The sequence below is a fragment of the Mauremys mutica genome, chromosome 2 (assembly GCF_020497125.1).
Source record: "Mauremys mutica isolate MM-2020 ecotype Southern chromosome 2, ASM2049712v1, whole genome shotgun sequence".
Taxonomy (NCBI): Eukaryota; Metazoa; Chordata; order Testudines; family Geoemydidae; genus Mauremys; species Mauremys mutica.
Window position 1 is genome coordinate 255,409,787 of NC_059073.1, and position 13,868 is coordinate 255,423,654.

The following is a 13,868-nucleotide window of genomic DNA, read 5'->3' on the forward strand; positions in this document are numbered from 1 at the left end:
GATTTAAGAATTTAAGTTTAACACAGTTCCATACTGGTTTAATTTTTTTGAAGAACTAAAGTTAAGGGGAATATCTTATCCCAGTGGGTAATCAGATTTCATTAATACTGAAATATTAAATTTATTGTATGTCTGTCAGATATGAAAAATCAAAGTTTTCAGCTCTTTAGCTGGCATATGTCAGCATATAAAAGAGAAACTATTTTATAATTTATTTACACAGATCTAGGCCAGACAGTACCTCTCAATTCTAGAGAATTATGTATTATTTGGAACAGAACCTCTGTCCTTTTTCCTCTTCTAGTGTAATAGCTTGACCCTCTTTTGTTTCATCTTATTTTCTGTATGATTTTATACACACGTGTATAGACCAAGTAATCACACGTTATTGTTCACACAGCCTCCAGCATGATTCAAGTATTTGAGGATTTTAAAAGCATGTAAGGCTAGTCTACACCACAAACTTAAGTCAGCTTAACATAGCTCAGGGCTATGAAAAACTTCACCCCGTGAGACAAAGTTAAGCCAACCTAAGCCCCAGGGTAGACACTGCTAAATCGATGGAAGAATTCTTCCATCAACCTAGCTACTACATCTTGAAGAGATGCATTTACTACAGCAACGGAAGAACCGCTGCTGTAGTAAATGCATCTCTTCAAGATGGGGAGAGGGATAGCTCAGTGGTTTGAGCATTGGCCTGCTAAACCTAGGGTTGTGAGTTCAATCCTTGAGGAGGCCACTTAGGGATCTGGGGCAAAAATTGGTCCTGCTAATGAAGGCAGGGGGCTGGACTCGATGACCTTTTGAGGTCCCTTCTAGTTCTAGGAGATTGGTATATCTCCAATTATTACCTTAACCCCTTCCACCACTGTAATAAGCATTTACATTACAGTAGTGCAGCTGCAGTGTTTCTAGTGCACACATACGCTTAATATTGACTTTACTCTGCTCCCATTGATTTCAATGATAAAACTCCTGTTGACAGGGTGGCAGACTTATTAATACTTTAGCAACCACTGAATTTCTTACTTCCAGGAGTCTTAATTCTCAACCTTACTATTGCTTTAAACAGGGTTTTTGCTACCATTACCTCTAGTCGGTGTTACAGGAAGCACTGCTGACAATTCAGTAAACTACTGAGTACTTAACAGACCACAGAAGTAGGGAGTAGTATGTCGGAGATGCCAGGCCAAACTCAGCCCTGGCATAAAAAAGATCAATTCAATAAACTCTCATGCTAGAATTTAATATGCATTTTAGATTAAATGTAAAGCCAAGGTCCTGATCACCAGCAATCACAGAAGAGCCATGAAACCATTCATAGGAGCATTTACCCAGGGGGCTAAGAAACTATAACTCATTGATTTTTAAGATTAATATTACAATGTTAACTAGAAGTGTTTGATTATTTCCTATCAGTAGTCCTACAACCAAAGACAGGTGGGCAAACCACTCCATGGCGGCCCCCGCCCCCCTGCAGTCAACTGGGATTAATTCATGCAAATCCATTTGCAGAATCACAGCTCTATTTGCTACAATTGATATTTGGTTAACACTGTGGGTGTTAGATTATTTTTCATTAATATGGTGGTTCATAGTACAAAACTCAGCAATACCCTTTTAATCAGACCAATGCAACAGAAAAATTCATATACAGAAAAGTGACTTTACAGAACATAACAGTGAGAAATCATGACCAATTCACTTTTTATATTAGCAGTAATTTTAAGTAACACGGAAAATCATGATCATTTTTACATTGCAGTTTAGCCTACTGATGAGTTCATAAAGTTATGAGATGTACAATCAGGCCCTAAGTCAACTAGCCCCTTGAAATCAACAGACTCACATGAGCAGAGACTGGCTCGGGTAAATAAGGGTTTACAAAGCCACTTTGACCCTGATTCAGTGACTAACAGAGCACATTAGTCGTTCTCATTGAAATCAACAGTTCCATTGGAAACTCTCCAAACTGAAATCAGTGGCACTACACATACACATTTATGAACCCGACTAAATTGGAGCTTTATTTTTAATCGTGTGTTTAGACAGTGATGCTCTGAAGGAGAGAGAAAAATGTAAGAAACTAAACTACTACCCTGATGCCAACAGGTTCAGAGCACCGACAGCTTCTATCAAAGTTGATGGGAGTCAATAGTGTAGATGCTTAGCATTTCGCAGATTCAAAGCTGCTGAGTGTACTTCAGAAATTAAAAATAAGTTATTGACTTAATAAAGGGAGCAGGAAGAACTCAAGTTGTGCTCAAGATGTGGCTTTTGTAAAAACAGTCTTTTACAAGATCTATAAGTGTCAAGCAGTCCAAAAGTCAGGTTTGGACTATATTTAGTAGTTTCAAATTCAGAGAAGCATTTTCTAGTCTGAAAACATTGTTCATTTGGGTGTATACCCCATATTAGTGTGCCCATTAAAAAAAAAAAGTTTGGATATATTTCAAATTCTCTTTTACCTGAAACTGTCAGGTAGAGTTTGGTCAGCAGGAAAATAGATTAAAAAAAGTAAACTAAATGTCCATGAAATTTTCTGAAATTTCCTTGCTTATCTCTGCCTAAAAACAACAGGAATATTTACATTAATTTAGAACTGTGCCAGTATGGTCCTGTGGGTAGGACACTGAACTAGGACTCCTGGCTCTGCCCAGGGCCTGCTGTGTGGCCTTGCGCAAGTCCTATTACCTCTCCTCCTCTATTTGCCCTCCTCCATCCAGCTTGTCCACACTTAGGGTACGTCCAGACTACCTGGCAGGTAGTGATCAATCTATCAGGGATCGATATATCGCATCTTGTCTAGACACGATATATCGATCCCCAAACGCACTCCCGTCGACTCCAGAACTCCACCAGGGCGAGCGGCGGAAGCGGAGTCAACGGGGGAGCCACGGCCGTCGATCCCGTGCCGTGAGGATGGGAGGTAAGTCAAAATAAGATACGCAACTTCAGCTATGGGAATAGCGTAGCTGAAGTTGCGTATCTTACATTGCCCCCCACCCTCCCCCCAGTGTAGACCAGGCTTTACAGAGACACCCTGTAACACTTAGTGAAGATAATACCTATGCTGACAGGAGAAGCTCTGTCTACAGCAGGGTTTTGGTCAGCGTAACTGTATCATTCAAGGATGTGGATTTTCCACACCCCTGAGCGACCTAGTTATACCAACATAAGTATGTAGTTTAGACCAAGCCTCAGGCTATGTGTACACTACAAATTACTACCTACATTGCTCAGGGGTGTGAATAATCCACATCCCTGAGCAATGCAAGTTATATTGACTTAAGCACCAGTATGTCGACCACCAGCCAACCTGTGGAACTCTTTGCTAGAGGATGTTGTGAAGGCCAAGCCTATAATAGGGTTCAAAAAAGAACTAAATGAATTCATGGAGTATAGGTCCATCAATGGCTATTAGCCAGGATGGGCATGGACGGTGTCCCTAGCCTCTGTTTGCCAGAAGCTGGGAATGAGAGACAGGAAATAGATCACTTGATGATTACCTGTTCATTCCCTCTGGGGCACCTGGGCTAGATGGGCCTTTGGTCTGACCCAGTATGGCCATTCTTATGGCAGCACTATATTAGTGGGAGATCTCCTGCTGCCACAGCCATCATCTCTATGGAGGCAGGCATTATTAAGCAGATGGGAGAGAGCTCTCCCATTTGGCTTAGAGCATCTTCACCAGAAGCTCAGTCTATAATGATCACAATTAAGCCCCAGTCAACTGATGTACCTTGGTGTTACCATAATAAAAATAGCCAGATATATTTATAAACAGTGTTTGAAACCCAACTAGTGCAGCGCTGAGGAAATGAAATTGACTGAGAGCTACAATGAAACTGACAACTTATTTTCAGTGCCCAAGCTGAAATGTAACAGTCTGAACAGCAAAAGGCCAAGTTCATCCTAACAGAGACAGATAAGGAAGTTGTTTATATGTTCTTCCTACGGAAAGGGCCTCTTTGAAAGCCAGCCTCCTGCCTCTATCACAGATTTCAGAGACTGCTGGTGGCTGGGAGGGAGGCAACACATCAGATCAGCGACGGGGGGTCCTGGCGGAAACCCTCGAGATACCTACACAAGCCAGAGACGTCCAGCATGTTAGAGATGCCCCGGTCACACATGTCCACCTCGGGCTGGTTCTTCTCCCTACTCTCCTCCACGATCTTCTTCAGGGACTTGGACATGGCCTGGGTCAAAACACAAACAGCCGCTCGTGACGGGACTGCGCCCACTCACCCACCGAGCTGGAGGTCAAGGGGGGGGGGACGGCGGGGGGCGCAGAGACCCGCCGAGATGCGACGCCCAGGGCGCCCCGGCCGCGGGAGGCTCCTGGCTGCAGATCTGACCTCAGCCCAGGCAGCGTGTGGGGGGCAAGGGACGGGGGGTGACCACCCCCCCCCCAGCTGCCAGCGCCCGGGGCAGCGGCTAGACCCTACCCAGGGCGGCCCGGCGCGGCAGCGGAGCGGGACCCCCGTGCCCTGAGGGACGCACTCCCCAGGGGCGCCCGGCCGGAAGGCGGAGCCGCTCCGGGACCCCCGAGACCACTCACCGGTGGGTGCTGCGGGCGGGCGGGGCCGAGCGGGAGAACGCGGGGCTGGCGGGGACACTCGCTGCCCGGGACACGCCCTGCTAACACACCGCCCACTCCCCCGCCCCCAAGCGCGCGCACGCAGGCGCACTAGCCCCCGGCTGGCCGGGGCAGCGGAAAGCTCTCAGCCCCAAATAAGGCGAATCGCTCCGGGGCCCGCTCCACCCCCACTTGGAATGTGCAGCTCCCGGCTGGCCAATCAGGGCCGGGTATCCCGCCAGCCAGCCAATGGCCGGGCCCGGGGTACGAGCGGAACGCGGTGTGCTGTGTGGCCGCGGGAAGGGAGTTTCCCAACCTGTTCGGCGCGCGCTCGGGGCTGGGAGGGAGGGGGAGCGGAGTAGGCAGCTGCTGCCAGGCTCCGCCCTGCTCACTTGCCCGGTGACCTCTCGGCATCCGCCCCCAGCGCAGCAATGGGGCGTCGGGGGCAACGAGAGGGGCTGGGGGGTAAAGTCGGATCTGAGGCCCGCTACCTATCTGGAGCCCTGTGGCAAGCTGCGCCTCCCGGGTCGCTTGGTGCTCGCTCGCACAGCCACAGGTTTGAGTAAACTTCTAAACAGCTGTTCCAGGGCCACATGGCAAGAGACTTTCCCATGAGTTCGGAGTATTTGGTTTATTTACGTCTGGATTTAAAATAAGAGAAGGATGAAACAAGTGAGGGGAGATGTGTTTAGGGAAGGGCCAGCACCAGTTTGCCTCACAAATACTTTCTAGCTTTTGATCAAACAGATTGAAGAACCATTCTGAAGTGTCCATTTGCTTTTGGGGAGGGGAATAATTTTAAAGGATTTGCTCTTCATGTAAATGTTCTTTGCCACATAGACATGCAACATAATGCAACCGAGCAATTTTGATCTTATTTATTAGTTATTCTTAGGATATATCTGCATCTAGTGGGAAGATGGAATAAAACTGAAGTACATAGTATGAAATTAGCAATGCTTTTTTGGAGCTGAAGCCTGTTGTTAATCTGTTGTCATATCAACATGCTAAAGCCCCAATCCTGTACTGAGAATAACACGTGTAGAGGTGGGCTGCACAGGGCCCCAGAATAGCTAAAGATGGCCCTGCTGGGACTTCACAGGAAGCCTGTGAGTTCCCAGCCCACCTTCCCAGTGGTCTCTCACTGAAGGGGCCTGGGAGGCAGGGACAACGCAAGTGGTTTGTCTGGCCACGCTTTGAGGTCACCAAAAAATTTGTTGTGAGAACCCATCTAGATACTATTGCCAAACAAATAATAATAATTATTATTGCAGTAAAGTTACTGTGCTGATCTCTGGTTTATAAGAGCAAGCTTCCAGAATTTTGTGTATATTTAATATTGAGTAGCAAAACACACTTCAAACAAGTCAATTTAACGGTTTATGATTGCATTTATCATATTACTATGTCCCCTTATGAATCACATTTCTATTACCTCTCATTTAATGTCAATAGGATATAGTCATAGTAACATAGGAAAGCTCATTTAGCAGTTCTATCAATGACTTTTCATTCTTCAAATCTTAGCCCTTAGAAATGTTCATCATATAGCTGTCTCTGATATCAGACCTTTGTAAGGTAACAATAATACACAGAGGTGCATATTTAAAGCAGGCTAAAAGTACTGTAATGTAAGGTGAAACTGTGACAAAGTGGGAATTTTTTGTAAAATTTTTATGAAGCCTGTGTGTGCCTCAGTTTCCACTGTGTGTTGCAGTGTTACTTAGGGAGTGGAAAAGGGCAAAGAGACATAGATATGAGTGTTGCGCAGCTGTCTGGATCTTGGTCCCCATATGAATGGAGCCTCTGAGAAGACAGTGGTAAATCCAAGTGCTTGACTGACACCTAGCCACCAAGGACCCAGAGGGATATGGACTTTCCTGCCTTTCCTTAGAAAAGCTGAGCAACAATCCCCCAGCTCAAGATCAAAGGACTAGGGGGGTGGGTGAGGATAAGCCTTGGCTTTTGGAGGCAGTCAGAGCTCTGACTGTGATTCTGACCAGGGAGGTCAGATGGTCAGAGAGACAGAGCTTGAACAATGGAGTTCACTACAGCTTGGCTGGGACTGCACTACCCAGAATGGACTGTGCTTTAACCTTCATTCCTCTATGCCAGTGGCTCTAACCTTTTCAGACTACTGTACCCCTTTCAGGAGGTTGATTAGTCTTGCGTACCCCCAAGTTTCACCTCACTTAAAAACTACTTGCATACAAAATCAGACATAAAAATACAAAAGTGTCACTGCACGCTATTACTGAAAAATTGCTTACTTCCTAATTTTTACCATAGAATTATAAAATAAACCAATTGGAATATAACTATTATACTTACATTTCAGTGTATAGTATATAAAGTAGCATAAACAAGTCATTGTCTATATGAAATTTTAGTTTGTACTGACTTCCCTAGTGCTTTTTATGTAGCTTGTTGTAAAACTAGGCAAATATCTAGATGAGTTGATGAACCCCCTGGAAGATCTCTGTGTACCCGCAGGCGTACACGTACCCCTGGCTGAGAACAACTGCTCTATGCTAACCCAAGGACTTCCCAAGATGTGTTCCAGATGACTAATAAACCCTGCTGTTTTACAGCGCTGTATGAATGTCACTGCAAATCCTGGTGAAATGCACTAGTCCCTGAAGAGAGTACAAATGTTCAGTAGGGGTCTGTCTCAGTTGGACTCACTGAATGGCGCTCACAGTGTGAAACAGGAGTGGTGCAGGCACAGAGGTCTAGTCTAAGGAGGCAGAGAAGCCACATGGCATACCCTGGAGAAAGTCAGGCACACAGAAAGGCTTCCTCCTAGAGCAGGAGTGGGCAAACTTTTTGGCCCGAGGGCCTCATCAGGGTTGCAAAACTGTATGGAGGGCCGGGTAGGGAAGGCTGTGCCTCCCCAAACAGCCTGGCTCCCACCCCCATCCGACCCCTCCCACTTCCCACCGCCTGACTGCCCCCCTCAGAACCCCCGACCCATCCAACCCCCCCCCCCACTCCTTGTCCCCTAACCACCCCATCCTGGGATTCCCTGCCCCTAACTGCCCCCGAGGCCTCACCCCATCCAACCCCCCTGCTCCCTGTCCCCTGACTGTCCTGAACCCTATCAACCCCCCTGACAAACCCCCCCAGGACTCCCACGCCTATCCAGTCCCCCACGTTGCCCATCCCTTGACCCCTATCCACACCCCTGCCCCCTGAAAGGCCCCCCGGGACTCCTACGCTTATCCAACCCCCACCCATTCCCCATCCCCTGACCGCCCACTACAGAACCTCTGCCCCATCCAACCGCTCCCTGTCACCTGACTGCCCCCCAGGACTCCCTGCCCCTTATCCAACCCCCTGTCCCCAGCCCCTTTACCATGCCGCTCAGAGCGGCATGTCAGGCAGCTGCGCCGCCCAGCCGGAGCTACACACGCTGCCGCTCTGCTCGGCAGGAGCCCGCAGCCCCGCTGCCCAGAGCGCTGCCCGCACAGCAGTGTACGTGCTGGGGAACAACAGGGGTGGGGCCGGGGGTAGCCTCCCCAGCCAGGAGCTCAGGCGATGGGCAGGACAGTCCCGCAGGCCGGATGTGGCCCACGGGCCGTAGTTTGCCCACCTCTGCCCTAGAGACTGTTCCAAAGCTGGGGCCATAACACCGATCCTATGTATCAGTGACAGAAATACATGCACATTATTTGTGCTCTGCCAACTGCAATCACCAATGATTTGTGTGGAGGTTTGCAGTAGTGCAGTTACCGTAATACAGAAATAATGTATTCCGTACCTGCTCTCATGGTCTTTGTAAAATAGAGAGCAGTGTATACAGATGTGACAACAAACTATTCCTGGCAGCAATGTGAAAGCAGATAATCTTATTAAGCAATTTTTTTATGTTTTCAAATTATATAATACTATATTAATAACCACTGTGTAATTTATTGGGAAAAATATTACATGATCAGGTTTGGTTTTCTTTGTGTTGTGCTGCACAGTAATTTTCAATAAGCATTTTACATTGCTCTGTATCTTCAGAGACGGAAACATTGCTCAGTAACAGCTTTTTTCTTTAAAGTCCTCTTCCTTAATTTGCAGGGGTATTTTTGTTGTGGTTTCTAGTGTTAGGGGAGAGCACTGTTTTTCCACCAGGACTGATAATTTATTCTGATTTTAGATCCTGATTATTTTTGTCAGCGACAGTTGCTTTAGATCAAATTAACCTTGTACCAAAAACTATATTCAATAGTCCATGCGCGTTTTTCTGGAACTTTTATTTCTTCAAAGGAAATTGTGCATTTTATTTAATTATAAATAAAATCAGGCAAAATTACAAAACTATTGTGGTATTTTTAAAGTGGAACAAACTTCAAATCTGACTGGAAAAGTCAGCCATGACTAGTTTATTTTATAAGTTTCTTTTCATCCCATATAATTCTCTTCTTTCTTTCTTTCACCAAGGCTCACTGATTTGTATAGTTTATTGCAAGTGAACAAATGCAGAGCACTATCAAAGTCCTTCTCTAGATCAGAAAAATGCATAATGTCAGAAACTGTTAATTAGTACAATGTTAAACATGATTTTGTCCTAATTGTATACAAGGACTTTCATGTTTAGGCATGTGTTTGCGGTTGTGGTAACTGTAGGGGGTGGGGGGCCAAAGGCCGAGGCTAGAAAATTTAGGGCCATCTTCTGGCCTGAGATTCCCATTTTTACACCAGGTCAGACAGCCCATCTCCCTCATCACATGGAAAACTTTCAAAAATGTATTTTAAGGAACTGATCAGCTTAACAGCTTTTCTCCTCTTTATTTTGTGTGTGACTGTGTAGTTATGAAGTGAGAATTTTCTGATGTTGGCAAGACCCATAAACAACAAGGGTTGATGACTTAAATTTCCCCTTATAGATCTGCACATTGGCCTCACTTGCCAGTCCATTCCAGAGATTCTTAATAAATATTGGATTGTGACAAAGTGTGTGGGAGTTATATGATGTGAACCAGCAGCCACTAGATACTATGCTGAGACGATTTTTCACTTGCGACTGAAGCAGGCAATTGGACTCGGAGAGAACTTTGAACTTGGAGAAGTAGGGAGCTGTTTGCCTGCCCTTCTGGTCACAGAGACCAACACAACTGAAGTCAAAATTGAAAGACTATTCCTCAGTATGTCCTATTCTGAAGTTACATTTATTGAACAAGTTGTCTGAGAAATCAGAGTTACTGCTACATACATCATTTAGTTTCTGTATTTTGCTTATAAATAATCTGTTTTAATTTTAAAATAGATTTGAGAAGCTTCAAGAGGTTAATATCTCAATGAAAATTATAACGGTGTGTGAAGTCTAAAGCCTCAATCCTGCAGCCACTTAGACACATGGTAAATTTTAATCATGTGAGTCATCCCATGGACTTTAATGGGACTACTCAAGTGCATACAATTAAGCATATGCTCAAGTGCTTTGCTGGATCAAGGTCTTAAATAAAATGGATAGTTTTTGAAAGTACTCAGTCCTGTGAATTCAATAGAACTACTAACATAAGTAAAGTTACTCATGTAAATATTTACAAGATGGGGACTGTTTCTGAAAAGGATTAGCTTTATCCAAACATACTTGAAATGATGGTTGAGGTTTTCAAAGCTGATTAATTAATTAGTTATATGTCTAAATCCCCTAATCAGATTTGAAAGTATTTTTTTTTCATTTGAGATTTTCCTAGCACCTCAGATGCTGTATATTTTGTGTTCATCTTTTCTGTGTAACAATTTTTTTATGACGGTAAGATACAAAACACATTTTTGTACATATTTTTAGAAAATTACTTGCTTATAGAACATGTATTTCAAATCTTGTAGCATATTTTTAAAAAATCATATTATATGTCAAATACTAACATCCAGCACATTTTCACAGTTGTGTGTAAAGAAGCAGACATTCTTTTAAGTATAAAAGGAGGTCAAATTTGTTTGAAATAATTCTAAATGCACAACTATATTTACAGTAATTTACTTTTATTATAGTGATCACAGTCATATCTCAAACCCTAATGTGCCCTAATGTGTCTGCAACATAGCTAAGTACTGAGGGACTGTACTTCCTTGGAATAATGGTTCTAGCTGATCCAAGTTAACTGGAAGCCTGATGGTAAAGTTGCATAGTCAGCATGGAATTTTATGAAGACTTGATGTGATGTAGCAATAAATGAAGCAATGTTTGTATCCTAAAGAGAAAAAGAATATTAAAAAGCCAATTCACATCTTTAAACATTACCCTATGACAATATAATTTGGTATAAGCAGAGCCAGTCTGATATGCAGGCTCCCCATTTACCCATTAAAAAGCCACATGTGGTTTAAAAACTGTGGTCCCAATTTTTAGTTCATTCATTGCTGCACTTGGCACTGGAGCATAGCAGATGGATTTTGCCCACAGGCTGTTACCAGCATCATTTGGAACACACACAAAGCAGATGAGTTCTGAGAAAAAAAAGTCTTGATGCAGCCCAGTAGATGTCACTATAATGTCTCCATTTGAAAAGACTAGAGGGCTTCCTAATAGAATGCAACAGAAGCCCAGTTTATTCAGCTTTATTTATTGTCCATATATAATTGCTTTCAGAGTTAGGTAAGCAATTTTAAATATCATATGCGTGACAATTACTTTGAAAGAACTACTACACCAAAATAAAGAATACATACCATCCCACAGTATGGTCCAGTCGGTGGATAGCTCGCATCTGGCCCATTGTAAAGTATCAGGTAGTTCCTAGTACAGTCACCTGGGTCATCAATGCTGATGAAAACAAAGTTAACTGTAACAATTCGTCCCTTGGGAGCAATAATGATCCATTCACAATCAGTATTGTTCTGGTAAGTTGCAGGATAGTCAGGGCTGGCAAATGAACCAGTGTTTCCATATAAGGTTCCTCCACATCCTGGAAACAGAGGATATTCATTAGTTCTAAATGTTTATTTCTACAAAATACTGTACAAAGCAGTTGCTTTATACCAATATTTTTATAGGTTCTTTTCCATGGTGTTAGCACTCAGGGATGTGGGAGATAGAATGGTCTGGAAGAATGGAGAGAGACAAGATGTGTGAGGTAATATCTTTTATTGGAGCAACTTCTATTGGTGATGGAGAAAAGCTTTCAAGCTTACGCAGAGTTCTTCTTCCAGTTTGGGAAATGTACTCAGACTGTCACAGCTAAACAAGGTGGAAGAGATTGTTTAGCATAAGTAGTTAACATATTTCAAGGGACCATTCAAGGTGAAATGGCCTATTAACACCTCTCCAATCACAGGGAAGAAAGTGTGGAAGCAGCGGTGGTAGGGTTGTTAGTGGGTTATAGATTGTTATAATAAGCCATAAATCGAGTGTCTCTATTCAGTCCATGATTTTCAGTGTCTATCAGAGTTATAAATTTAAACTCCCAGGCTTGTCTTTTGAAAGAGTTGTGCAGGTTTCCTTTGAGGATGAGGACTGATAGGTCAGATATAGAGTGATCACTTTGGGAAAAGTGTTCACACACAGATCATGTGGTGTTTTTATCTTTTTATCATTTTCCTGTGTGAGTTCATTCGAGAGCATAGTGATTGTCTGGTTTCACCCCCATTGTAACCATACAGCAGTGGTGGGCAATCTGCGTCCCGCAACCAGCTTGCGCCGCTTCCCGCAGCTCCCGTTGGCCGGAAACAGTAAACCGCAGCCATTGGGGGCTGTGGATGGTCAGTGTAAACAAACTGTCTCACGGCCCACCAGTGGATTACCCTGACGGGCCGTTTGCGGCCCATGGGCCACAGGTTGCCCAGCACTGCCATACAGGGTATCATCAAACAACTACAACCCATACTTGATGGGGGCCCTATCCCGAAAGAAATCTTTTCTGAACTGCCTCCTCTGGCCTTCAAACAACCCACCAACCTCTCCAAGATCATCATCAGAAGCAAGCTCCCCACAAACCAGGACACACCAAAGCAGCACCAGACCCTGCCGGAATAAGAGATGCAAAACCAGCAGACATATCTCCACTGCTACAATGATCAGCACCCTCCCACGCCTTTCAAGATCCCAGGGTCCTACACATGCCTATCACAACAAGTGGTGGTCCTCATCCAGTGCACTAAATACCCCAATAGCAACGATGTGGGTGAAACCAGACAATCACTACACACTGGAATGAACTCACACAGGAAAATGATAAAAGGGTGGAGTGGAAGGGATGGACCAGCTACTTCTCACGCCGGCCGCTCTGGGTAGCTGCTCTGTGCAGCGTAGCAGCCCACCCTGCCCTCTCCGCTCCCTGCCCAGGCCTGTCTGCTGGGGACAGGGGCCAAGCGAGCTGGAAACTTGCTGAGGGAAGGGAGGCTCTGACCGCTTGGCAGCTGGTCCTGGGCAGGGAGCAAAAGGGATGGGGCGGGCTGCTGCTTCCGCAGCCAGGCTCTCAGGTAGCCGTCACCCTGCACAGAGGCAGTGACTGGGAGCAGCCAGCTTCAGTTGCGTGAGAAGTGGCTCCCTCCTGCTGCCAGGGAGGGTAGCCAAACATGCCAAAAAAAAAAACCCTACCCCCCACTCCCACAGGTAACTCTGGTGGAGCGGGGAGAGTGCAGCAGCCCCAGGTTGGGCACAGAGCAGGGAGGACAGTGGGCAGAGGAGATACATGGGGCGGTCACGTGTTCTCCCCTTTAGATTGTACCCCACTGGTATTGGGAGGCACAAGTTGTCTATGGGCCATAATGGGGTTCAATGGGGAGTTTTACCTAAAACTGATGGCATTCAATGATCTATTTATTTGGCTGATTTGACACAGAATAATCTAAAATGAAAAAGATGGTATTCAATTTTCCCAGCTCCCTAAAATATTTGATGTAATCTAAGGCTAGTCTGGATAACGTTTAGTTTAACCTCTTGTTCACTGAATTTAAAATGCTGTGCCTTTCAACCTTCAGACCTATTATTCTGTTCAAGTGATAGATGTGATTACCAAGTTATCACTGCCTTACCAGTTGGTGATGAAGTCCAAGTGATCTCAAATCCGTCGCGAGCAACTAAAATATCACTCTTGAAACGCAGGAATACAACATGATTTTTAGGGAAGATTGGATTGGGCACAGTGTTTCCGCAATACCTGCCAAGTAGTGGGGAACCCACATCACTACCATTTCTGACCTTTAAAGGAATACAAACCCATTGTTAACATTTCATTCATTTTCATGGTGTACAAGGAAACAAACCACAAGCAGGGAGCAAAGGATTTGTGATTCTTATGTATGGCACAACTGAAGTTTCATTGTGAATATTCACAACATGTATTTTTCT

At 44.7% G+C, this 13,868-nt stretch overlaps 2 protein-coding genes across 2 annotated transcripts in view; both read right to left on the reverse strand.

Annotated features, from left to right (window-relative positions):
- The window catches only part of RSU1 (Ras suppressor protein 1), a 203,154-nt gene extending 198,452 nt beyond the window's left edge, over positions 1-4,702 (reverse strand). Inside the window, exons 1-2 of the mRNA XM_045008255.1 lie at positions 4,562-4,702; positions 4,088-4,199 (exon numbers count right to left, since the gene is read on the reverse strand). Coding sequence (XP_044864190.1) covers positions 4,088-4,196 — 109 coding nt within the window. The 5' untranslated portion in view covers positions 4,197-4,199; positions 4,562-4,702. The remainder of the gene's footprint in view (positions 1-4,087; positions 4,200-4,561) is intronic.
- A 4,122-nt stretch (positions 4,703-8,824) lies between these two features.
- Positions 8,825-13,868, reverse strand: part of CUBN (cubilin) — a 215,549-nt gene continuing 210,505 nt past the window's right edge. The window contains exons 65-67 of the mRNA XM_045006661.1: positions 13,553-13,718; positions 11,249-11,484; positions 8,825-10,770 (exon numbers count right to left, since the gene is read on the reverse strand). Of these exons, the coding sequence (XP_044862596.1) occupies positions 10,663-10,770; positions 11,249-11,484; positions 13,553-13,718 (510 nt within the window). The 3' untranslated portion in view covers positions 8,825-10,662. The remainder of the gene's footprint in view (positions 10,771-11,248; positions 11,485-13,552; positions 13,719-13,868) is intronic.